Here is a 23,423-nt window from a genome sequence, read left to right on the forward strand (position 1 = left end):
GCTCACAGTGTGTAGAATAGATGGTATGAAAGGATATCAACACTCTTTGGGGCTGGACCCTGAAACATTCAGTTCATAGTATATAAACCATTACACCACCTGGGACTGTGGTAGCTAGCTGTGCTTAATAATATTAGCTGAAATTATCTAGCCTGGTCTCAGATCTGTTTGTGCTGTTTTGATGACTCTTACAATAGTTGGCAAAACATATTTTAGGTCCCAGGCTAAAAAAGTATGGGGTAGGTGCAGAGTAACTGACTGGAATCACTGAAACAGGCCTCATCTCATATAGAACACTGCTTAAGTTTTAATGTACCATGTGTGCTTACGTAATAAACTTGACAACCTCAGGGTGTGGTTCTAGAATAAGCAGAACCTCGAAGTGTGTGTGTCATCATTTTTAAAAAAGCAGACTGGTTATGTGGAGGTCTGTTGACAATGCTGTTTTTTTAATAATTCCAAGCCATCCATTCAATCACCATGGATAAAATACATTGTTTTGAATCATATAAAAACCAATCATTGAAATCTGTTTCGGATGAATAATTACCGTTATTATTATTATAAAGACAAAAAAAAACTACAATAATAGCAGTTGATGAATTGCAGTTTCTGTGGACATAATTCAGGGTTCACTGGTAGACAAATATAGTAGAGAGTCCTGGATCCATGTTCCATCAGTCCATCTGCAGCTCCACGGTCAGACCCAACTCTCCACTTCGCAGCTCCACGGTCAGACCAAACGCTCCACTTCGCAGCTCTACGGTCAGACCCAACTCTCCAGCTTCGCAGCTCTCCACGGTCAGACCCAGCTCTCGGTCACTCGCAGCTCTACGGTCAGACCCAACACTTCGACCCAGCTCTACGGTCAGACCCAACTCTCCACTTCGCAGCTCTACGGTCAGACCCAACGCTCCACTTCGCAGCTCCACGGTCAGACCCAACGCTCCACTTCGCAGCTCCACGGTCAGACCCAACGCCTCAGACTCTCGCAGCAGCTCTCCAGCTTCGCAGCTACGGTCAGACCCAACGCTCCACTTCGCAGCTTACGGCAGCTCTCCACGGTCAGACCCAATGGTCAGACCCAACTCTCCACTTCGCAGCTCTACGGTCAGACCCAACTCTCCACTTCGCAGCTCTCCACGGTCAGACCCAACTCTCCACTTCGCAGCTCTACGGTCAGACCCAACGCTCTACGGTCAGACCCAACTCTCCACTTGAAGTCTTGAAGCTCCAGGCCGATAACTTTAGGCAGTAAGAGTCTCCTTCATTCCAGTTACTTTGCAAAGAAAGGTTCAGTCAAGCCCTCCCACAGCAGGCTGCCTCAGTCAAGCCCTCCCCCAGCAGGCTGCCTCAGTCAAGCCCTCCCCTAGCAGGCTGCCTCAGTCAAGCCCTCCCTAGCAGGCTGCCTCAGGCAAGCCCTCCCTAGCAGGCTGCCTCAGGCAAGCCCTCCCCTAGCAGGCTGCCTCAGGCAAGCCCTCCCCTAGCAGGCTGCCTCAGGCAAGCCCTCCCCTAGCAGGCTGCCTCAGGCAAGCCCTCCCCTAGCAGGCTGCCTCAGGCAAGCCCTCCCCTAGCAGGCTGCCTCAGGCAAGCCCTCCCCTAGCAGGCTGCCTCAGTCAAGCCCTCCCCTAGCAGGCTGCCTCAGTCAAGCCCTCCCCTAGCAGGCTGCCTCAGTCAAGCCCTCCCCTAGTAGGCTGCCTCAGTCACTACTCCTCCTCCCTCCTGGTAGTCACTGTTATAAGGGAAGTAGTACAGATCATGCCTGACAGCCATGAGGAGACCAGGCAGGCCTCTGTTGCCTCCTAGCTGAGAAGAGAAGACCACGCTGGGGATCATGTCCTTTCCAGCAGGGTGGGGAGATGGGATAGTCCTCAGGAGCTGGCCGTCCCCCAGAGACCACAGACGGGTGTAGCAGTCCTGACCCACTGGAGAAGACAAATGGGAAAGGGCAAGATGTCATTCTTTTCTCATTACATTTGACATGTACATTTCAGTAATTTAGCAGGCACTTTTCTTAAATGTTTATTCGGATCCTCGTTAGCTTTTGCAGAAGCATCAGCTACTCTTCCTGGGGTCCACAAATATAAATATATTAAAAAAGACAAGTAGCAAAACACTGATAGACACTGAAGGACAGTCGCACACATTTAAAATACAACAACAAAATGAGGTGTGTCCGTTGCTGTTCCATGAGATGTTTTTTAAAGGTCATTTTGCTGTTTGCTTGAGTAATTGGAGATGGGAGTTCCATGCGATCATGGCTCTTTACAATACTGTTCTATTTGGCATTCTATGGGGTTCTATTTGGTATTCTATGGGGTTCTATTTGGTATTCTATGGGGTTCTATTTGGCATTCTATGGGGTTCTATTTGGTATTCTATGGGGTTCTATTTGGTATTCTATGGGGTTCTATTTGGTATTCTATGGGGTTCTATTTGGTATTCTATGAGGTTCTATTTGTGCCGTGAATTCTTTTTGGACTTGGGAGACCCCTGGTGTCATGTCTTGTTGGGTATGTATGGGTGGTCTGAGCTGACACCCATACAGGCAATCTGGAATGTATCATAACAGTAATATTTCTCATAAAAACTCTTGAGAGAAGCAGTTAGTCAAATCAAATGTATTTATAAAGTCCTTCTTACATCAGCTGATGTCACAAAGTGCTGTACAGAAACCCAGCCTAAAACCCCAAACAGCAAGCAATGCAGGTGTAGAAGCACCTTTCATCAACACTCAACCAGGAAAGACTGGATTGCATGTTGTTGATGCCGGGAAAATGGTGTTGCAGTCATGGGTGAACAGGAGGGGACTGAGCACGCACCCATGGGGAGCTCCAGTGTTGAGGATCAGCGTGGCAGATGTGTTGTTGTGATCAAAAGGTAGTAACCTACCAGCCGTCAGCCGTCAGGCCCTGTAACCTACCAGCAGTAAGGCCCTGTAACCTACCAGCCGTCAGCAGTAAGGCCCTGTAACCTACCAGCCGTCAGCAGTAAGGCCCTGTAACCTACCAGCCGTCAGCAGTAAGGCCCTGTAACCTACCAGCCGTCAGCAGTAAGGCCCTGTAACCTACCAGCCGTCAGCAGTAAGGCCCTGTAACCTACCAGCCATCAGGCCCTGTAACCTACCAGCCGTCAGCAGTAAGGCCCTGTAACCTACCAGCCGTCAGCAGTAAGGCCCTGTAACCTACCAGCCGTCAGCAGTAAGGCCCTGTAACCTACCAGCCATCAGCAGTAAGGCCCTGTAACCTACCAGCCATCAGCAGTAAGGCCCTGTAACCTACCAGCCATCAGCAGTAAGGCCCTGTAACCTACCAGCCATCAGCAGTAAGGCCCTGTAACCTACCAGCCATCAGCAGTAAGGCCCTGTAACCTACCAGCCATCAGCAGTAAGGCCCTGTAACCTACCAGCCATCAGCAGTAAGGCCCTGTAACCTACCAGCCATCAGCAGTAAGGCCCTGTAACCTACCAGCCATCAGCAGTAAGGCCCTGTAACCTACCACCTCAGGCCCTGTAACCTACCAGCCATCAGCAGTAAGGCCCTGTAACCTACCAGCCGTCAGCAGTAAGGCCCTGTAACCTACCAGCCATCAGCAGTAAGGCCCTGTAACCTACCAGCCTTCAGCAGTAAGGCCCTGTAACCTACCAGCCATCAGCAGTAAGGCCCTGTAACCTACCAGCCGTCAGGCCCTGTAACCTACCAGCCATCAGCAGTAAGGCCCTGTAACCTACCAGCCGTCAGCAGTAAGGCCCTCAGCAGTAACCCTGTAACCAGCCAGCCTTCAGCAGTAAGGCCCTGTAACCTACCAGCCATCAGCAGTAAGGCCCTGTAACCTACCAGCCTTCAGCAGTAAGGCCCTGTAACCTACCAGCCATCAGCGGTAAGGCCCTGTAACCTACCAGCCATCAGCAGTAAGGCCCTGTAACCTACCAGCCATCAGCAGTAAGGCCCTGTAACCTACCAGCCGTCAGCAGTAAGGCCCTGTAACCTACCAGCCGTCAGCAGTAAGGCCCTGTAACCTACCAGCCGTCAGCAGTAAGGCCCTGTAACCTACCAGCCTTCAGCAGTAAGGCCCTGTAACCTACCAGCCGTCAGCAGTAAGGCCCTGTAACCTACCAGCCGTCAGCAGTAAGGCCCTGTAACCTACCAGCCGTCAGCAGTAAGGCCTTGTAACCTACCAGCCGTCAGCAGTAAGGCCCTGTAACCTACCAGCCGTCAGCAGTAAGGCCCTGTAACCTACCAGCCGTCAGCAGTAAGGCCCTGTAACCTACCAGCCATCAGCAGTAAGGCCCTGTAACCTACCAGCCATCAGCAGTAAGGCCCTGTAACCTACCAGCCATCAGCAGTAAGGCCCTGTAACCTACCAGCCTTCAGCAGTAAGGCCCTGTAACCTACCAGCCATCAGCAGTAAGGCCCTGTAACCTACCAGCCATCAGCAGTAAGGCCCTGTAACCTACCAGCCATCAGCAGTAAGGCCCTGTAACCTACCAGCCGTCAGGCCCTGTAACCTACCAGCCATCAGCAGTAAGGCCCTGTAACCTACCAGCCGTCAGCAGTAAGGCCCTGTAACCTACCAGCCATCAGCAGTCCCTCAGCTTCGTTGACGTGGAGGGGTAAGTAGGCGTGTTGGTTATGATGACCCTCGTACTTCCGCACTGGTTTTGTTACTCGTACATCCCACAGCTTGATCTGCAGTGACACATATCAACACACAGGTAAAACAGAGTTGGAGAAGGCAAACTTTACCGTGTGTGTGGGGCCTGTCCCAGTGTATCGGTCTGTCCCACCTCTCCAATCATGTCCGCGGCCAGTAGGTAGTTCTCATCCTGTAGTATTCGTACAGAGGTGATAGCAGAGTCCTGGGAGAACCTGCAGGCCTTCCAGCTGTGGTCCCGTCTGCCTCTCTGACGCAGGTCGATACTGAAGATCTCTCCTGACCTGCAGCCATTAAACAGGACTGGAGCCTGGATGGAGGGAGAGGGGAATGAGAGAGGGAGAGGGGAATGGGAATGAGAGGGAGAGGGGAATGAGAGAGGGAGAGGGGAATGAGAGAGGGAGAGGGATAATGAGGGGAATGAGAGAGGGAGAGGGAATGAGAGAGGGAGAGGGGAATGAGAGAGGGAGAGGGGAATGAGAGAGGGAGAGGGTAATGGGGAATGAGAGGGGAATGAGAGAGGGAGAGGGAATGAGAGAGGGAGAGGGAGGGAGGGGAGAGAGGGGAGGGAATGAGAGAGGGGAGGGAATGAGAGAGGGAGAGAGGGAATGAGAGAGGGAGAGGGGAGGGAATGAGAGAGGGAGAGGGGAGGGAATGAGAGAGGGAGAGGGGAATGAGAGAGGGAGAGGGAATGAGGGAGGGAGAGGGGAATGAGGGAGGGAGAGGGGAATGAGGGAGGGAGAGGGGAATGAGGGAGGGAGAGGGGAATGAGGGAGGGAGAGGGGAATGAGGGAGGGAGAGGGGAATGAGGGAGGGAGAGGGGAATGAGGGAGGGAGAGGGAATGAGGGAGGGGAGGGGAAAGAGGGAGGGAGAGGGAAATGAGAGAGGGAGAGGGAATGAGAGAGGAAAGGAAGGGAGAGGGAAATGAGAGAGGGAGAGGGAAATGAGAGAGGGAAATGAGAGGGGGAAATGAGGGAAATGAGAGGGGAAATGAGGGAAATGAGAGAGGAATGAGAGAGGGAGAGGGGAATGAGAGAGGGAGAGGGGAATGAGAGAGGGAGAGGGGAATGAGAGAGGGAGAGGGGAATGAGAGAGGGAGAGGGGAATGAGAGAGGAATGAGGGAGGAGAGGGGAATGAGGGAGGGAGAGGGGAATGAGAGGGAGGGAGAGGGAATGAGAGAGGGAGAGGGAATGAGAGAGGGAGAGGGAAATGAGAGAGGGAGAGGGAATGAGAGAGGGAGAGGGGAATGAGGAGGGAGAGGGGAATGAGGGAGGGGAGGGGAATGAGGGAGGGAGAGGGGAATGAGAGGGAATGAGAGAGGGAGAGGAAATGAGAGAGGGAGAGGGGAATGAGAGAGGGGAGGGGAATGAGAGAGGGAGAGGGGAATGAGAGAGGGAGAGGGGATGAGAGAGGGGAATGAGGGAGGGGAGGGAAGAGGGAGGGGAGGGGAATGAGGGAGGGGAGGGGAATGAGGGAGGGGGAGGGAATGAGGGAGGGAGGGGAGGGAGGGGAGAGAGGGGAGAGAGGGAGAGGGAAATGAGAGGGAGAGGAGGAGAGGGAAATGAGAGAGGGAAATGAGAGAGGGAAATGAGAGAGGGAGAGGGGAGAGGGAAATGAGAGAGGGAAATGAGGGAGAGGGAGAGGGAAATGAGAGAGGGAATGAGGGAGGGGAGGGAAATGAGGGAGGGGGAGGGGAATGAGGGAGGGGGAGGGGAATGAGGGAGGGGAGGGGAATGAGGGAGGGGGAGGGGAATGAGGGAGGGGAGGGGAATGAGGGAGGGAGAGGGGAATGAGGGAGGGAGAGGGGAATGAGGGAGGGAGAGGGGAATGAGGGAGGGGAGGGGAATGAGGGAGGGAGAGGGGAATGAGAGAGGGAGAGGGGAATGAGAGAGAGAGAGGGGAATGAGAGAGGGGGAGGGAAGAGGGGGAATGAGAGAGAGAGGGGAATGAGAGAGAGAGAGGGGAATGAGAGAGAGAGAGGGAAATGAGAGAGAGAGGGAAAGAGAGAGGAAATGAGAGAGGGAGAGGGAAAAGAGAGAGGGAAATGAGAGAGGGAGAGGGGAAATGGGAGAGGGAGGGAAATGAGAGAGGGGAAATGAGAGAGGGAGAGGGAAATGAGAGAGGGAGAGGGAAATGAGAGAGGGAGAGGGAAATGAGAGAGGGAAATGAGAGAGGGAGAGGGGAATGGAAGAGGGAGAGGGAATGGAAGAGGGAGAGGGGAATGAGAGAGGGAGAGGGGAATGAGAGAGGGAGAGGGGAATGAGAGAGGGAGAGGGGAATGAGAGAGGGGAGGGGAATGAGAGAGGGAGAGGGAAATGAGAGAGGGGGGGAATGAGAGAGGGGGAAATGAGAGAGGGAGAGGGGAATGAGAGGAAATGGAGAGGGGAATGAGAGAGGGAGAGGGGAATGAGAGAGGGGGAATGAGAGAGGGGGAATGAGAGGGAAATGAGAGAGGGAGAGGGGAATGAGAGAGGGAGAGGGGAATGAGAGAGGGAGAGGGGAATGAGAGAGGGGAGGGGAATGAGAGAGGGGAGGGAATGAGGCAGGGGAGGGGAATAAGGGAGGGAATGAGGAGGGGTATGATGGAGGGGAAAGGGCTGTTATAAACTCTGAATGTCAATAATAAAGAAGTTTGAGAAGCGCCCCTCCATCTGTTCATCACACACACACACACACACACACACACACACACACACACACACACACACACACACACACACACACACACACACACTTCAGAAACATCAGCTTCTCACCAGTGTTGGTTACACTTTTTGTGACAATGAGTCTAAGTGAATGCCTTGGCACCACTAACTCACCCTGAGGGCAAACTGCTGTGCCAGCACATCACTGCCGATGCCATAGGTCTGTCTCCTGCCCGTCACTGCGTCCGTCACTATCACCCTGCGAGACAGACCTGATAACAGACGAACACAAAGACCACGGGAGACAGACGGGGGAACGGGAGACAGACGGGGAGACGACCACGGGAGACAGACGGGGAAACGACCACGGGAGACAGACGGGGGAACGGGAGACAGACGGGGAAACGACCACGGGAGACAGACGGGGAAACGACCACGGGAGACAGACGGGGAGACGACCACGGGAGACAGACGGGAGACAGACGGGGAAACGGGGACCACGGGAGACAGCCACAGGAGACAGACGGGGAAACGACCACGGGAGACAGACGGGGAAACGACCACGGGAGACAGCCACGGGAGACAGACGGGGAAACGACCACGGGAGACAGACGGGGAAACGACCACGGGAGACAGACGGGGAAACGACCACGGGAGACAGACGGGGAAACGACCACGGGAGACAGACGGGGAAACGACCACGGGAGACAGACGGGGAAACGACCACGGGAGACAGACGGGGAAACGACCACGGGAGACAGACGGGGAAACGACCACGGGAGACAGACGGGGAAACGACCACGGGAGACAGACGGGGAAACGACCACGGGAGACAGACGGGGAAACGACCACGGGAGACAGACGGGGAAACGACCACGGGAGACAGACGGGGAAACGACCACGGGAGACAGACGGGGAAATGACCACGGGAGACAGACGGGGAAACGACCACAGGAGACAGACGGGGAAATGACCACAGGAGACAGACGGGGAAATGACCACAGGAGACAGACGGGGGAAACAGGAGACAGACGGGGAAACAGGAGACAGACGGGGAAACAGTAGACAGACGGGGAAACAGGAGACAGACGGGGAAACGACCACAGGAGACAGACGGGGAAACAGGAGACAGACGGGGAAACAGCCACGGGAGACAGACGGGGAAACGACCACAGGAGACAGATGGGGAAACGACCACAGGAGACAGACGGGGGAAACAGGAGACAGACGGGGAGACAGCCACGGGAGACAGACGGGGAAACAAGAGACAGACGGGGAAACGACCACGGGAGACAGATGGGGAGACAGCCACGGGAGACAGACGGGGAAACAGGAGACAGACGGGGAGACAGCCACGGGAGACAGACGGGGAAACGACCACGGGAGACAGACGGGGAAACGACCACGGGAGACAGACGGGGAAACGACCACGGGAGACAGACGGGGGAAACGACCACGGGAGACAGACGGGGAAACGACCACGGGAGACAGACGGGGAAACGACCACAGGAGACAGACGGGGAAACAGGAGACAGACGGGGGAAACAGGAGACAGACGGGGGAAACAGGAGACAGACGGGGAAACAGCCACGGGAGACAGACGGGGAAACGACCACAGGAGACAGACGGGGAAACGACCACAGGAGACAGACGGGGGAACGGGAGACAGACGGGGAGACGACCACGGGAGACAGACGGGAAACAGGAGACAGACGGGGAAACGACCACAGGAGACAGACAGGGAAACGACCACAGGAGACAGACGGGGAGACAGCCACGGGAGACAGACGGGGGAAACGACCACGGGAGACAGACGGGGGGAAACGACCACGGGAGCCAGACGGGGAAATGACCACAGGAGCCAGACGGGGGAAACGACCACAGGAGACAGACGGGGAAACGACCACAGGAGACAGACGGGGGAAACAGGAGACAGACGGGGAGACAGCCACGGGAGACAGACGGGGAGACAGGAGACAGACGGGGAAACAGGAGACAGACGGGGAGACGACCACAGGAGACAGACGGGGAAACAGGAGACAGACGGGGAAACGACCACGGGAGACAGACGGGGAAACAGGAGACAGACGGGGGAAACAGGAGACAGACGGGGGAAACAGGAGACAGAGGGGGGAAACAACAGACGGGGAAACAGGAGACAGACGGGGAAACAGACGGGGAAACAGCCACGGGAGACAGACGGGGAAACAGGAGACAGACGGGGAAACGACCACGGGAGACAGACGGGGAGACAGCCACGGAGACAGACGGGGAAACAGCCACGGGAGACAGACGGGGAAACAGGAGACAGACGGGGAAACGGGAGACAGACGGGGAAACAGCCACGGGAGACAGACGGGGAGACAGCCACGGGAGACAGACGGGGAGACAGCCACGGGAGACAGACGGGGAAACAGGGAAACAGACGGGGAAACAGCCACGGGAGACAGACGGGGAGACAGCCACGGGAGACAGACGGGGAGACAGCCACGGGAGACAGACGGGGAGACAGCCACGGGAGACAGACGGGGAGACAGCCACGGGAGACAGACGGGGAGACAGCCACGGGAGACAGACGGGGAGACAGCCACGGGAGACAGACGGGGAGACAGCCACGGGAGACAGACGGGGAGACAGCCACGGGAGACAGACGGGGAGACAGCCACGGGGAAACGGGAGACAGACGGGGACAGACGGGGAGAGCCACAGGAGACAGACAGGGGAGAGACAGGAGACAACAGGAGGGGAAACAGGAGACAGACGGGGGAAACAGGAGACAGACGGGGGAAACAGGAGACAGACGGGGAAACAGGAGACAGACGGGAGAAACAGGAGAGACGGGGGAAACAGGAGACAGACGGGGAAACAGGAGACAGACGGGGGGAAACAGGAGACAGACGGGGGAAACAGGAGACAGACGGGGAAACAGGAGACAGACGGGGAAACGACCACGGAGACAGACGGGGAAACAGCCACGGGAGACAGACGGGGAAACAGCCATGGGAGACAGACGGGGAAACAGGAGACAGACGGGGAAACAGCCACGGGAGACAGACGGGGAAACAGCCACGGGAGACAGACGGGGGAAACAGCCACTAAAATGGTGCTTTTCAAAATGGCCACCAGGCCAGTGTTAAGAGAAAAGACAGGCTGGCTACCAGAATCTAACCTGCAACCAGTGTGTGTGTATATATATATAATCTGTTATTATTAATGAACAGGCAAGTCTCAGTGAGAGGTTTCATGTCGGGAGTATTGTATAAAATGCTGTTGCTTGCTCCTGTATCACTAACATTGTAGTGTAAAATGCTAATCAATTGGAAAAGATGATGGGAGGCATCCAACTCACCCGTGCTAAATGTTTTGTCAGCCTGAGGGTTGAGACACCAGGCACAGGACCAGGCTGTAGAGATCTTAAAACTACACAGCATCCCCGGCTGGTCTGGAGGAGGAGGAGAGAGGAGAGGAGGACGAGAGAGGAGGAGGACGAGAGGAGGAGGACGAGAGAGGAGGACAAGAGAGGAGGAGAGAAGAGGAGGAGGAGGAGAGAAGAGGAGGACGACGACGAGAGAGGAGGAGGGAGAGAGGAGGAGGAGGACGACAAGAGAGGAGGAGGAGGACGAGAGAGGAGGAGGAGGACGAGAGAGGAGGAGGAGGAGAGAGAAGAGGAGGAGAGAGAAGAGGAGGACGAGAGAGGAGGAGGACGAGAGAAAGAGGAGGACGAGAGAAGAGGAGGACGAGAGAAGAGGAGGAGGGAGAAGAGAGGACGAGAGAGGAGGAGGAGGAGAGAGAGAGGAGGACGAGAGAAGAGGAGGACGAGAGAAGAGGAGGACGAGAGAGGAGAGGAGGACGAGAGAGGAGGAGAGGAGAAGAGGAGGACGAGAGAGGAGGAGGACGAGAGAGGAGGAGGACGGACGAGAGAGGAGGACGAGAGAAGAGGAGGACGAGAGAAGAGGAGGAGAGAGAGAAGAGGAGGACGAGAGAGGAGGAGGACGAGAGAAGAGGAGGACGAGAGAAGAGGAGGACGAGAGAAGAGGAGGACGAGAGAAGAGGAGGACGAGAGAAGAGGAGGACGAGAGAGGAGGAGGACGAGAGAAGAGGAGGAGAGAGAAGAGGAGGACGAGAGAAGAGGAGGACGAGAGAGAGGAGGACGAGAGAGGAGGAGGACGACGACGAGAGAGGAGGAGGACGACGAGAGAGGAGGACGACGAGAGAGGAGGAGGACGAGAGAGGAGGAGGACGAACGAGAGAGGAGGAGGACGGAGAGAGGAGGAGGACGACGAGAGAGGAGGAGGACGAGAGAGAGGAGACGACGAGAGAGGAGGAGGAGAGAGGAGGAGGACGACGAGAGAGGAGGAGAGAGGAGGGACGACGAGAGAGGAGAGAGAGGAGGACGACGAGAGAGGAGGACGACGAGAGAGGAGGAGAGAGAGAGGAGGGAGAGAGAGGCGGAGAGAGAGGAGGAGAGAGAGGAGGAGGAGAGAGAGGAGGACGACGAGAGAGGAGGACGACGAGAGAGGAGGAGGACGAGAGAGGAGGACGAGAGAGAGAGGAGGAGAGAGAGAGGAGGACGAGAGAGAGGAGGAGAGAGAGAGGAGGACGAGAGAGGAGGAGAGAGAGAGGAGGACGAGAGAGGAGGAGAGAGAGAGGAGGAGAGAAATAACGAATGCGCTCAGCATGAAATATATGAACATTACAGTATTACATTACAGTACTACATTACAGTATTACATTACAGTATTACATTACAGTATTACATTACATTATAGTATTACATTACAGTATAGTATGTTCTGAAAGAAGCACATGGAAAAGTTACCTGGGTTGGAGTTGCTGAAGAGCGAGGCTGGTAGTAAACTGACACAGCCAGGAGTCTCTGCCATGCCCACCAGACACAGGCTGAACACTGGAGTCAAGAAAACACCAACCCAACAACTCTCTTAAGTACAGCTACTGACAACGGTCTGAATATGAACATGCCTGAGGGGACCTTTGACCCCCGTCGAGACAAACTAGAGTGACTAGGCAGGGTCATGAACTCTAACGTAGCAGGCCTAAAATAAACACCAGAGTGGAGTTCCCATATTCGGCTTTCAGCTGAGAAGGAAGGTTGATTTAGCCGTATCCTGGTAACACCGGAAGCATCCGGGTTGTTGGCAACTCCGCTAAGGAAGCAGGGTCATTAACCATATTGAGTAGCATCACAGTCTGCTGTGTAAGACGGATACAGGACGTGTGAGTCAGAGTGGGTGACGGAGGCCCAGCAGATAGAGTTCACCTGAAACACAGACAACATGTTTATAACACAGGTACTGAACAGGCGGAACAGACAACACAGGTACTGAACAGGTGGAACAGACGACACAGGTACTGAACAGGTGTAACAGACGACACAGGTACTGAACAGGTGGAACAGACGACACAGGTACTGAACAGGTGTAACAGACAACACAGGTACTGAACAGGTGTAACAGAAGACACAGGTACTGAACAGGTGTAACAGACAACACAGGTACTGAACAGTGTAACAGAACAGGTACTGAACAGGTGTAACAGACAACACAGGTACTGAACAGGACTGAACGGAACAGACAACACAGGTACTGAACAGGTGTAACAGACGACACAGGTACTGAACAGGTGTAACAGACAGGTACACAGGTACTGAACAGGCGGAACAGACAACACAGGTACTGAACAGGTGTAACAGACAACACAGGTACTGAACAGGTGTAACAGACGACACAGGTACTGAACAGGTGTAACAGACGACACAGGTACTGAACAGGTGGAACAGACGACACAGGTACTGAACAGGTGGAACAGACACAGGTACACAGGGTACAGACAACACAGGTACTGAACAGGTGTAACAGAAGACACAGGTACTGAACAGGTGTAACAGACAACACAGGTACTGAACAGGCGGAACAGTGGAACAGGCGACACAGGTACTGAACAGGTGTAACAGACAACACAGGTACTGAACAGGTGTAACAGACAACACAGGTACTGAACAGGTGTAACAGACAACACAGGTACACAGGTACTGAACAGGTGTAACAGTGTAACAGACACAGGTACTGAACAGGTGGAACAGACGACACAGGTACTGAACAGGTGGAACAGACGACACAGGTACTGAACAGGTGTAACAGACAACACAGGTACACAGGTACTGAACAGGTGTAACAGAAGACACAGGTACTGAACAGGTGTAACAGACAACACAGGTACTGAACAGGTGTAACAGACGACACAGGTACTGAACAGGTGTAACAGACGACACAGGTACTGAACAGGTGTAACAGACGACACAGGTACTGAACAGGTGTAACAGACGACACAGGTACAGAACAGGTGTAACAGACGACACAGGTACAGGTGACGAACAGGTGTAACAGACGACACAGGTACTGAACAGGTGTAACAGACGACACAGGTACTGAACAGGTGTAACAGACGACACAGGTACAGAACACAGGTACTGAACAGGTGTAACAGACGACACAGGTACTGAACAGGTGTAACAGACGACACAGGTACTGAACAGGTGTAACAGACGACACAGGTACAGAACTAACAGAACAGGTACTGAACAGGTAACAGACGACACAGGTACTGAACAGGTGTAACAGACGACACAGGTACTGAACAGGTGGAACAGTACTGAACACAGGTACAGAACAGGTGTAACAGACGACACAGGTACAGAACAGGTGTAACAGACAACACAGGTACAGAACAGGTGTAACAGACGACACAGGTACAGAACAGGTGTAACAGACGACACAGGTACAGAACAGGTGGAACAGACGACACAGGTACTGAACAGGTGGAACAGACGACACAGGTACTGAACAGGTGTAACAGACGACACAGGTACTGAACAGGTGTAACAGACGACACAGGTACTGAACAGGTGTAACAGACGACACAGGTACAGAACAGGTGTAACAGACGACACAGGTACAGAACAGGTGGAACAGACGACACAGGTACTGAACAGGTGTAACAGACGACACAGGTACTGAACAGGTGTAACAGACGACACAGGTACTGAACAGGTGTAACAGACGACACAGGTACTGAACAGGTGTAACAGACAGGTACTGAACAGGTACAGGTGAACAGGTGTAACAGACGACACAGGTACAGAACAGGTGTAACAGAACAGGTGTAACACAGGTACAGAACAGGTGTAACAGACGACACAGGTACAGAACAGGTGTAACAGACGACACAGGTACTGAACAGGTGGAACAGACGACACAGGTACTGAACAGGTGTAACAGACGACACAGGTACTGAACAGGTGTAACAGACGACACAGGTACTGAACAGGTGTAACAGACGACACAGGTACTGAACAGGTGTAACAGACGACACAGGTACTGAACAGGTGTAACAGACGACACAGGTACTGAACAGGTGTAACAGACGACACAGGTACTGAACAGGTGTAACAGACGACACAGGTACTGAACAGGTGTAACAGACGACACAGGTACTGAACAGGTGTAACAGAAGACACAGGTACTGAACAGGTAACAGACGACACAGGTAACAGGTGTAACAGACGACACAGGTACTGAACAGGTGTAACAGACGACACAGGTACTGAACAGGTGTAACAGACGACACAGGTACTGAACAGGTGGAACAGACGACACAGGTACAGAACAGGTGGAACAGACGACACAGGTACTGAACAGGTGTAACAGACGACACAGGTACTGAACAGGTGTAACAGACGACACAGGTACTGAACAGGTGTAACAGACAACACAGGTACTGAACAGGACACAGGTGAACAGACAGACACAGGTACTGAACAGGTGTAACAGACAACACAGACACAGGTACTGAACAGGTGTAACAGACACAGGTACTGAACAGGTGGAACAGACGACACAGGTACTGAACAGGTGTAACAGACGACACAGGTACTGAACAGGTGTAACAGACGACACAGGTACTGAACAGGTGTAACAGACAACACACAGGTACTGAACAGGTGTGACACAGGTGAACAGTAACAGACACAGGTACTGAACAGGTGTAACAGACAGACACAGGTACTGAACAGGTGTAACAGACAACACAGGTACTGAACAGGTGTAACAGACGACACAGGTACAGAACAGGTGGAACAGACGACACAGGTACTGAACAGGTGTAACAGACAACACAGGTACTGAACAGGTGTAACAGACGACACAGGTACAGAACAGGTGGAACAGACGACACAGGTACAGAACAGGTGGAACAGACGACACAGGTACTGAACAGGTGTAACAGAGACACAGGTACTGAACAGGTGGAACAGACGACACAGGTACAGAACAGGTGAACAGACAACACAGGTACAGAACAGGTGGAACAGACGACACAGGTACAGAACAGGTGGAACAGACGACACAGGTACAGAACAGGTGGAACAGACAACACATACAGAACATATAGGTATAGAACAGGTGGAACAAACACAGGTACAGAACAGGTAGAAAACAGGGACAACATAGTTTAGCGTATAAGTGTTCAAGTTGCCTGGGTAGATATTCCTACCATCCAGCATGCTTCTAATGCCCAACTCCAAAACTAGCCTTCATTCCCGGTCTCTCCCCCAGCTCTTTCTAACCCTCCATCCCACCTTTCTGTTGGTAGAGGTTATCCTCAGCCCTCTCTCTCCTTCTCACCTTTCTGTTGGTAGAGGTTATCCTCACCTTTTTCTGTTGGTAGAGGTTATCCTCAGCCCTCTCTCTCCTTCTCACCTTTCTGTTGGTAGAGGTTATCCTCAGCCCTCTCTCTCCTTCTCACCTTTCTGTTGGTAGAGGTTATCCTCAGCCCCCTCTCTCTCCTTCTCACCTTTCTGTTGGTAGAGGTTATCCTCAGCCCTCTCTCTCCTTCTCACCTTTCTGTTGGTAGAGGTTATCCCACCTTTCTGTTGGTAGAGGTTATCCTCAGCCCCCTCTCTCTCACCTTTCCTTCTCACCTTTCTGTTTGTTGGTAGAGGTTATCCTCAGCCCTCTCTCTCCTTCTCACCTTTCTGTTGGTAGAGGTTATCCTCAGCCCTCTCTCTCCTTCTCACCTTTCTGTTGGTAGAGGTTATCCTCAGCCCTCTCTCTCCTTCTCACCTTTCTGTTGGTAGAGGTTATCCTCAGCCCTCTCTCTCCTTCTCACCTTTCTGTTGGTAGAGGTTATCCTCAGCCCTCTCTCTCCTCCACCTTTCTGTTGGTAGAGGTTATCCTCAGCCCTCTCTCTCCTTCTCACCTTTCTGTTGGTAGAGGTTATCCTCAGCCCTCTCTCTCCTCCACCTTTCTGTTGGTAGAGGTTATCCTCAGCCCTCTCTCTCCTTCTCACCTTTCTGTTGGTAGAGGTTATCCTCAGCCCTCTCTCTCCTTCTCACCTTTCTGTTGGTAGAGGTTATCCTCAGCCCTCTCTCTCACCTTTCCCTCCACCTTTCTGTTGGTAGAGGTTATCCTCAGCCCTCTCTCTCCTTCTCACCTTTCTGTTGGTAGAGGTTATCCTCAGCCCTCTCTCCCCTCCACCTTTCTGTTGGTAGAGGTTATCCTCAGCCCTCTCTCTCCTTCTCACCTTTCTGTTGGTAGAGGTTATCCTCAGCCCTCTCTCTCCTTCTCACCTTTCTGTTGGTAGAGGTTATCCTCAGCCCTCTCTCTCCTTCTCACCTTTCTGTTGGTAGAGGTTATCCTCAGCCCTCTCTCTCCATCCGTCCTTTCTGTTGGTAGAGGTTATCCTCAGCCCTCTCTCTCCTTCTCACCTTTCTGTTGGTAGAGGTTATCCTCAGCCCTCTCTCTCCTTCTCACCTTTCTGTTGGTAGAGGTTATCCTCAGCCCTCTCTCTCCTTCTCACCTTTCTGTTGGTAGAGGTTATCCTCAGCCCTCTCTCTCTTTCATCCCACCTTTCTGTTGGTAGAGGTTATCCTCAGCCCTCTCTCTCCATCCCACCTTTCTGTTGGTAGAGGTTATCCTCAGCCCTCTCTCTCCTTCTCACCTTTCTGTTGGTAGAGGTTATCCTCAGCCCTCTCTCTCCATCCCACCTTTCTGTTGGTAGAGGTTATCCTCAGCCCTCTCTCCTCTCTCCATCTCACCTTTCTGTTGGTAGAGGTTATCCTCAGCCCTCTCTCTCCATCCCACCTTTCTGTTGGTAGAGGTTATCCTCAGCCCTCTCTCTCCTTCTCACCTTTCTGTTGGTAGAGGTTATCCTCAGCCCTCTCTCTCCTTCTCACCTTTCTGTTGGTAGAGGTTATCCTCAGCCCTCTCTCTCCATCCCACCTTTCTGTTGGTAGAGGTTATCCTCAGCCCTCTCTCTCCTTCTCACCTTTCTGTTTGTAAAGTAGAGGTTGTCACACATCTTGACGGACAGGGAGCCCCTGCTGCAGCCTCTGAAGTTCATGATGCCGTACTTGCAGCCTCCGTGAGACACGTCGTTAACCGTGAACACTCGCTCACATGCAGAGTCACCCTGAGAGAGAAGAGAGATGGGGAGAGGGAGGAGGCAGAGGAGAGAAGAGGAGGGAGAGAGAGAAGAGGGGAGGGGAGGGAGAGGAGAGAGAAGAGGAGAGGGGAGGAGGGAGAGAGAAGAGGAGGGGGAGGGAGGAGGGAGAGAGAGAGGAGGGGAGGAGGGAGAGAGAGAGAGAACAGGGGGGAGGGGAAATGGAGGAGGAAATGGGAAGAGGAAGAAGTGAGAGGGGAGAAGAGGGGGAGGGGGAGGAGAGAAGAGGGGAGAGGAGAAATGGGGAGGAAGAAGTGTGGGGAAGGGGAGGGGGAGGGAGAGAGAGAGAAGAGAGGGGGGGAGACAGGACAAAAGGGGAGGAAAATGGGGAGGAAGAGAGAAGAGGGCAATCAGGAGGAAGTTTACACCAGTCTACCATTGCTAACGTTCTTCTTAAAAGTCAAAAGAAAGCGTGTGTGTGTGTGTGTGTGTGTGAGACTCACCACTATGAGTCTAAAGTGGTCTGTGTTGGGACTGCTGCTTTCAGAGCTCTGGACCTCCAGTCTGTGACGTCTCATCCCACTCACCTTCACCTCATGGATCAGCCTGGGCACACACAATCATAAGGGACACAATAACGTATGTACGTGTGTGTGTGTACTTTTGATACCGTACCTACTGTAAGAGTTCCCAGGTAGCAGACCCAGGTGTCTTTTCTGCAGCAACAGAGCTGAGTTCAGGCCTGCTCTTGGTGCTTTCTGGAGGGAGAAACAAAACACACTAGAAAAGCCCTTCAGAGCTGCTGCTGTCGTTTTCAATTAGGGAAGGAGAGACGTCATCTATCGGCTATAAGATACAAAACATTTATATTTTTTTATTCGATAGGGTACCAAATGCCCCTGATCCACCATCAAAAGTTCCCCGTCTGTGGTAGTACCTTCCTGGGCCTCTCGTCCTCAGTGATCATCCTGGCCCTGTGTTTCTCCTGCTCTCTCTCCTGCAGCAGCCCTCTGGTCAGAGGGTTACAGTTGTTGTGGCCCGGCAGCAGCCGGAAGTAACGGTTCTTCTCAGCGTCAAAGTAGAACCCCGGCAGCTCTGGAGATGGAAGGACAAGGTACACGTGGACGATAAAGACACGGACTCTGTATTGTCCTTGTACGTGCAGTGACACACTTTGGACCGCACTGATTTATAAGTAGTCATTCTACAGCCATGTAGAAAGGTGTGTCTGAATGTAACTGACCTGGAGCAGTGGAGGAGGAGGAGGCTGCACTATTAGAAATAGACCTATTCTCTGGGGTCCTGTCTCTGTAGGAGGGGCCTGCTTCACTGCTGCCATACCTGGGGACCAGAGAGGAGAGGCAAGTCAGTTAACAACAAATTATTATTTACAATGACGGCCTACCCCGGCCTAACCCTAACGGCGCTGAGACAATTGTGCGCCGCCCTATTGGACTCCCAATCACGGCCGGTTGTGAAACAGCTCTGGAATCGAACCAGGGTCTGTAGTGATGCCTCTAGCACTGAGATGCAGTGCCTTAGACCGCTGCACTACTCTGGAGCCCAATGCCATCATTGCACCGGTAAAACAACACACGGGCAGGATTACAACAGAGTTTAGGAATACGTGTAATTCAGATCATATAACATACACTGAATGAAGATTAATGGCCCCGGGCATTTGATAGATCAAGTAAACGAGCTGTAAAACAAGGTAGTTTACACATAATTAGGGCCAACCAACCTGTGGTCGTGAGAGACATGGTCACCATCCTACCTTTGTTCCTGTGTCCTGTCCCTTTGCCAGTCAGAGCGGTAACCGAGTCGCCTACGGTCCCTGCCCCTGTCACGCCAATTCCCTTTCTTCATCCCTGCTATTGCTATGGACACAAATACCGGACAGTAAACAACAACACGAGGTCTGTCACTCGCTTCTGTGTTGTGTACTTGGTAGCTAGCTAGCGAGTTAGCTACTTCGGCTAGCCATTTCGCTTGCTAACAAAGGCACTTTAAATACAGACACGTGGTACGTAGACAATTTGAATGATGAATCATTACTATATTTAAAATGAAATGGGGTTATTCGTGTAGTAATTAGAGGATACGATGTTGATCCAATATATTATTGAACATCGGAGCTTTGACACAAAGTTCATTTTACCTGCTACAACGTTGCACCCACGTGACCAAGTTAACACCCGCCCCTTAACCCTCATTGGCTTATCGCTCACAATAGTGGCCCTCTTTGCGGCTTCACTATTGGCTGCTTGTGCTATCAATCACTATCGTTTCCTCTAACGAAATGTAACTTTAATCATCATTCTCATGAATGAAACATTTGTAATATTGTATCAGAGATGACTATCGTCTGTAGTGGTAAAGAAGTTGTGATTGGTTTAGGTTATGGATAGAGCATTGCTTTGTAATGGATTTCTTGTGTAAACAAACCTTTCATGTTTGATTAATGCTTCTATAATATCAATCAAACCAAAATCTGCCCTATGTTATTTTATTTTACTGCACTACTGCATATGATTTTATCATTGTTCTAATACCATTATATTTGTTTTGCTAAATGCCACTGAAGGAAGAAGAGTATCTTATATGCTGAGAAAATAAAAGATGGTCGGTTTGCGACAGGCACAAAGGAACACAGTAGGACAACTGCCCATGTTTTTATTTTCCCTGCTAGGAAATGCAGCCACTCCTTGAAATATCTCTTTCATACTCCGGGCGATATATACCCACACTATGCAATGGATTTATACTGACTTGTGACCGGTGATGATTTGTATATGTGTGCAACATCACAGATTAATATAAAGTTGTACTCTAGCTACTGTATCAAGCGCCGTCGTCTTTATGAAACGCTTTTGACAGTTTTCTCATAAACCACGCCTGATCTCTGGATACTATTATTGTATTGGTTAAGGAGCGGGGCGCCTAGCACCTTATTGGTTGTCTTCTTCATGGGGTCCCAAACAGCTCTGAGATTTAGAGTATTGGGTTACAGTTTCGCAGCAAAATGGCGACTGTCATTCAGAATCCTCTCAAATCGTAAGTAATCTTTAAAATGCTATATTCTTTTCCCCGAAAAAACAAACGCATTTGTTTGGATGTAATGGTTGCATTCAATAAAGGAGAAAAGCACAACACATTGAATGGAATAACGGAATAGCGGATTTTATATGATGTTTGTAAACATATCACAACGTGTATTGAAACAATTAGAAGTTAGGACAAAATGTTGTCGTTTTGTTTGTATTTATTAGTCTCTACACGGAATGGATTCGACGCATAAAGCATGTAGTCACGTGCACGCTTTTAAGAAAATATATTTCCATGCGCGTGAAACAATGTTCTGCACTCCGATTTACGCTGCGCGGACAAGTCAATTGTGTATGGACTTCTTTTACAAAAGTTGTTAAAATATTCTGCTACATTAATAGCCTAAGAACATTAGTGTTTGTTAATCTCTCACAGATAGTCTACTTCCATTGTTCAGGTCCGTTTTATTACTTGGAATTCACGTAAACTAACCAGCGCTTCTTTTGTGCGCTCTCTCATCAATAGCCAACATTAGGATAATATATATATATTCAGTATTTATAATGTGGGATTATTTCCTCAGTAAAAAAAAACACACGGAATACCCTGTGATGATGGGCTATCATTTGAGTAGCCTATGCATGGGATTGCTTTTTACTGTCTGCGACAGATTTCGGGAGCGAAAGGTCCGATCAGGCTGAGCGCACAGGAGCCGTGTCCGTGAAGGGAGAACGGTTTTACCATCAAGAATCGCTTTACTGGGATCGGCTCATAGAACTAGTGGTCTAATCGAATGTGATAAATAACAAGTCTATGCGTCTCAATAGTGTCAACACTGTTTTTGAGCTTTGAACACAGCTTCAGGAGCTGTATGTTTTTTTTGTCTGTCTGCCATTGAAATGCAGCAACAAGTCAATGTACCTGCTGACTTCTGTAGTCACTGCTGCTGTCCTGTAGTCACTGCTGCTCTCCTGTAGTCACTGCTGCTCTCCTGTAGTCACTGCTGCTCTCCTGTAGTCACTGCTGCTCACCTGTAGTCACTGCTGCTCACCTGTAGTCACTGCTGCTATCCTGTAGTCACTGCTGCTCTCCTGTAGTCACTGCTGCTCTCCTGTAGTCACTGCTGCTCTCCTGTAGTCACTGCTGCTGTCCTGTAGTCACTGCTGCTGTCCTGTAGTCACTGCTGCTGTCCTGTAGTCACTGCTGCTGTCCTGTAGTCACTGCTGCTGTCCTGTAGTCACTGCTGCTGTCCTGTAGTCACTGCTGCTGTCCTGTCACTGCTGCTGTCCTGTAGTCACTGCTGCTGTCCTGTAGTCACTGCTGCTCTCCTGTAGTCACTGCTGCTCTCCTGTAGTCACTGCTGCTGTCCTGTAGTCACTGCTGCTGTCCTGTAGTCACTGCTGCTGTCCTGTAGTCACTGCTGCTGTCCTGTAGTCACTGCTGCTGTCCTGTAGTCACTGCTGCTCTCCTGTAGTCACTGCTGCTCTCCTGTAGTCACTGCTGCTCACTGCTCCTGTAGTCACTGCTGCTCTCCTGTAGTCACTGCTGCTCTCCTGTAGTCACTGCTGCTGTCCTGTAGTCACTGCTGCTGTCCTGTAGTCACTGCTGCTCTCCTGTAGTCACTGCTGCTCTCCTGTCAGTCACTGCTGCTCTCCTGTAGTCACTGCTGCTGCTGCTAGTCCTGTAGTCACTGCTCTCCTGCTATCCTGCTGTCCTGTAGTCACTGCTGCTCACCTGTAGTCACTGCTGCTGTCCTGTAGTCACTGCTGCTATCCTGTAGTCACTGCTGCTCTCCTGTAGTCACTGCTGCTCTCCTGTAGTCACTGCTGCTGTCCTGTAGTCACTGCTGCTCTCCTGTAGTCACTGCTGCTCTCCTGTAGTCACTGCTGCTCTCCTGTAGTCACTGCTGCTCTCCTGTAGTCACTGCTGCTGTCCTGTAGTCACTGCTGCTCTCCTGTAGTCACTGCTGCTCTCCTGTAGTCACTGCTGCTGTCCTGTAGTCACTGCTGCTGTCCTGTAGTCACTGCTGCTGTTCTGTAGTCACTGCTGTTGTCTTGTAGTCACTGCTGCTGTTCTGTAGTCACTGCTGCCTGGATGTTGGTGATAACAACCTTGTTTCTGTGTAAAAGCCTTGTAGCATATTCTCCCATCTGTCTGTGAGAAGTGATGTGATTCTATTCACAGACCGGCTGTATGTCTCCGTCCCACATGGAGACATATTCCCTATGTGTATAGTGCACACATTTCAACCAGGGAGCTGTTCAGAAATAGTGCACTACATAGGGAATAGTGTACCATTTTGGGACACATGCAGACACTCTGCCTGCTAGACACGCTAGACACGCTAGACTATCAGGACATATTTACCTACATTTGCTGTGGAATGTAGCGAAGGGGTCTGGCACATAGTTATAACACAGCCTATTGTTGGAGTGGTAGTCAGAAGAACAGGCTTGCATTCCTGGTCTACACTAAATAAGCTCCATTGTTTGGTCTAACAGATGGTCCTTCACTGACAGCCCGAGCAAAGCAACCAAACAGACAGTGCGGTCAACATGTTTGTGTCCGGATGGTGTGCGGGCTGAAATATGAATGTGGTTACACACGAGATGCCGTCTTG

At 51.8% G+C, this 23,423-nt stretch overlaps 2 protein-coding genes and 3 long non-coding RNA genes across 6 annotated transcripts in view; 4 read left to right on the top strand and 1 right to left on the bottom strand.

The window, feature by feature from the left end:
- Nucleotides 1-428: 428 nt before the first annotated feature.
- Nucleotides 429-19,981, bottom strand: LOC121846471 (DDB1- and CUL4-associated factor 4-like). 2 transcript variants are annotated; one of them, XM_042321415.1, is made up of 15 exons: nucleotides 19,917-19,981; nucleotides 19,533-19,635; nucleotides 18,999-19,096; nucleotides 18,693-18,850; nucleotides 18,431-18,513; nucleotides 18,259-18,361; nucleotides 17,642-17,785; nucleotides 12,529-12,578; nucleotides 12,120-12,199; nucleotides 10,650-10,742; nucleotides 7,475-7,572; nucleotides 4,787-4,963; nucleotides 4,574-4,688; nucleotides 1,097-1,925; nucleotides 429-784 (listed from the first exon to the last, which is right to left on the bottom strand). In XM_042321415.1, the coding sequence occupies exons 1-14, from the start codon at nucleotides 19,969-19,971 to the stop codon at nucleotides 1,687-1,689; spliced, it is 1,596 nt and encodes a 531-aa protein (XP_042177349.1). In that variant the 5' UTR covers nucleotides 19,972-19,981; the 3' UTR covers nucleotides 429-784; nucleotides 1,097-1,686. The 2 variants fall into 2 exon arrangements, with proteins under 2 accessions (XP_042177349.1, XP_042177350.1); XM_042321416.1 differs by lacking the exons at nucleotides 18,693-18,850; nucleotides 18,999-19,096; nucleotides 19,533-19,635; nucleotides 19,917-19,981 and having other exon boundaries at nucleotides 18,435-18,507.
- On the top strand, nucleotides 12,890-14,006 carry LOC121846473. The gene is made up of 3 exons (XR_006083338.1): nucleotides 12,890-12,942; nucleotides 13,903-13,958; nucleotides 13,991-14,006. It is a non-coding gene; the product is annotated as an uncharacterized LOC121846473 (long non-coding RNA).
- On the top strand, nucleotides 13,396-13,837 carry LOC121846472. The gene is made up of 3 exons (XR_006083337.1): nucleotides 13,396-13,420; nucleotides 13,696-13,771; nucleotides 13,814-13,837. It is a non-coding gene; the product is annotated as an uncharacterized LOC121846472 (long non-coding RNA).
- On the top strand, nucleotides 15,010-15,440 carry LOC121846474. The gene is made up of 3 exons (XR_006083339.1): nucleotides 15,010-15,073; nucleotides 15,229-15,286; nucleotides 15,390-15,440. It is a non-coding gene; the product is annotated as an uncharacterized LOC121846474 (long non-coding RNA).
- Nucleotides 19,982-20,664: 683 nt separating the features above from the next.
- Nucleotides 20,665-23,423, top strand: part of LOC112247579 (zinc finger protein DPF3-like) — a 59,939-nt gene continuing 57,180 nt past the window's right edge. The window contains 1 exon segment of the mRNA XM_042321417.1: nucleotides 20,665-20,812. Coding sequence (XP_042177351.1) covers nucleotides 20,781-20,812 — 32 coding nt within the window. The 5' untranslated portion in view covers nucleotides 20,665-20,780.

Source organism: Oncorhynchus tshawytscha, linkage group LG05, assembly GCF_018296145.1.
Source record: "Oncorhynchus tshawytscha isolate Ot180627B linkage group LG05, Otsh_v2.0, whole genome shotgun sequence".
Classification (NCBI taxonomy): Eukaryota; Metazoa; Chordata; class Actinopteri; order Salmoniformes; family Salmonidae; genus Oncorhynchus; species Oncorhynchus tshawytscha.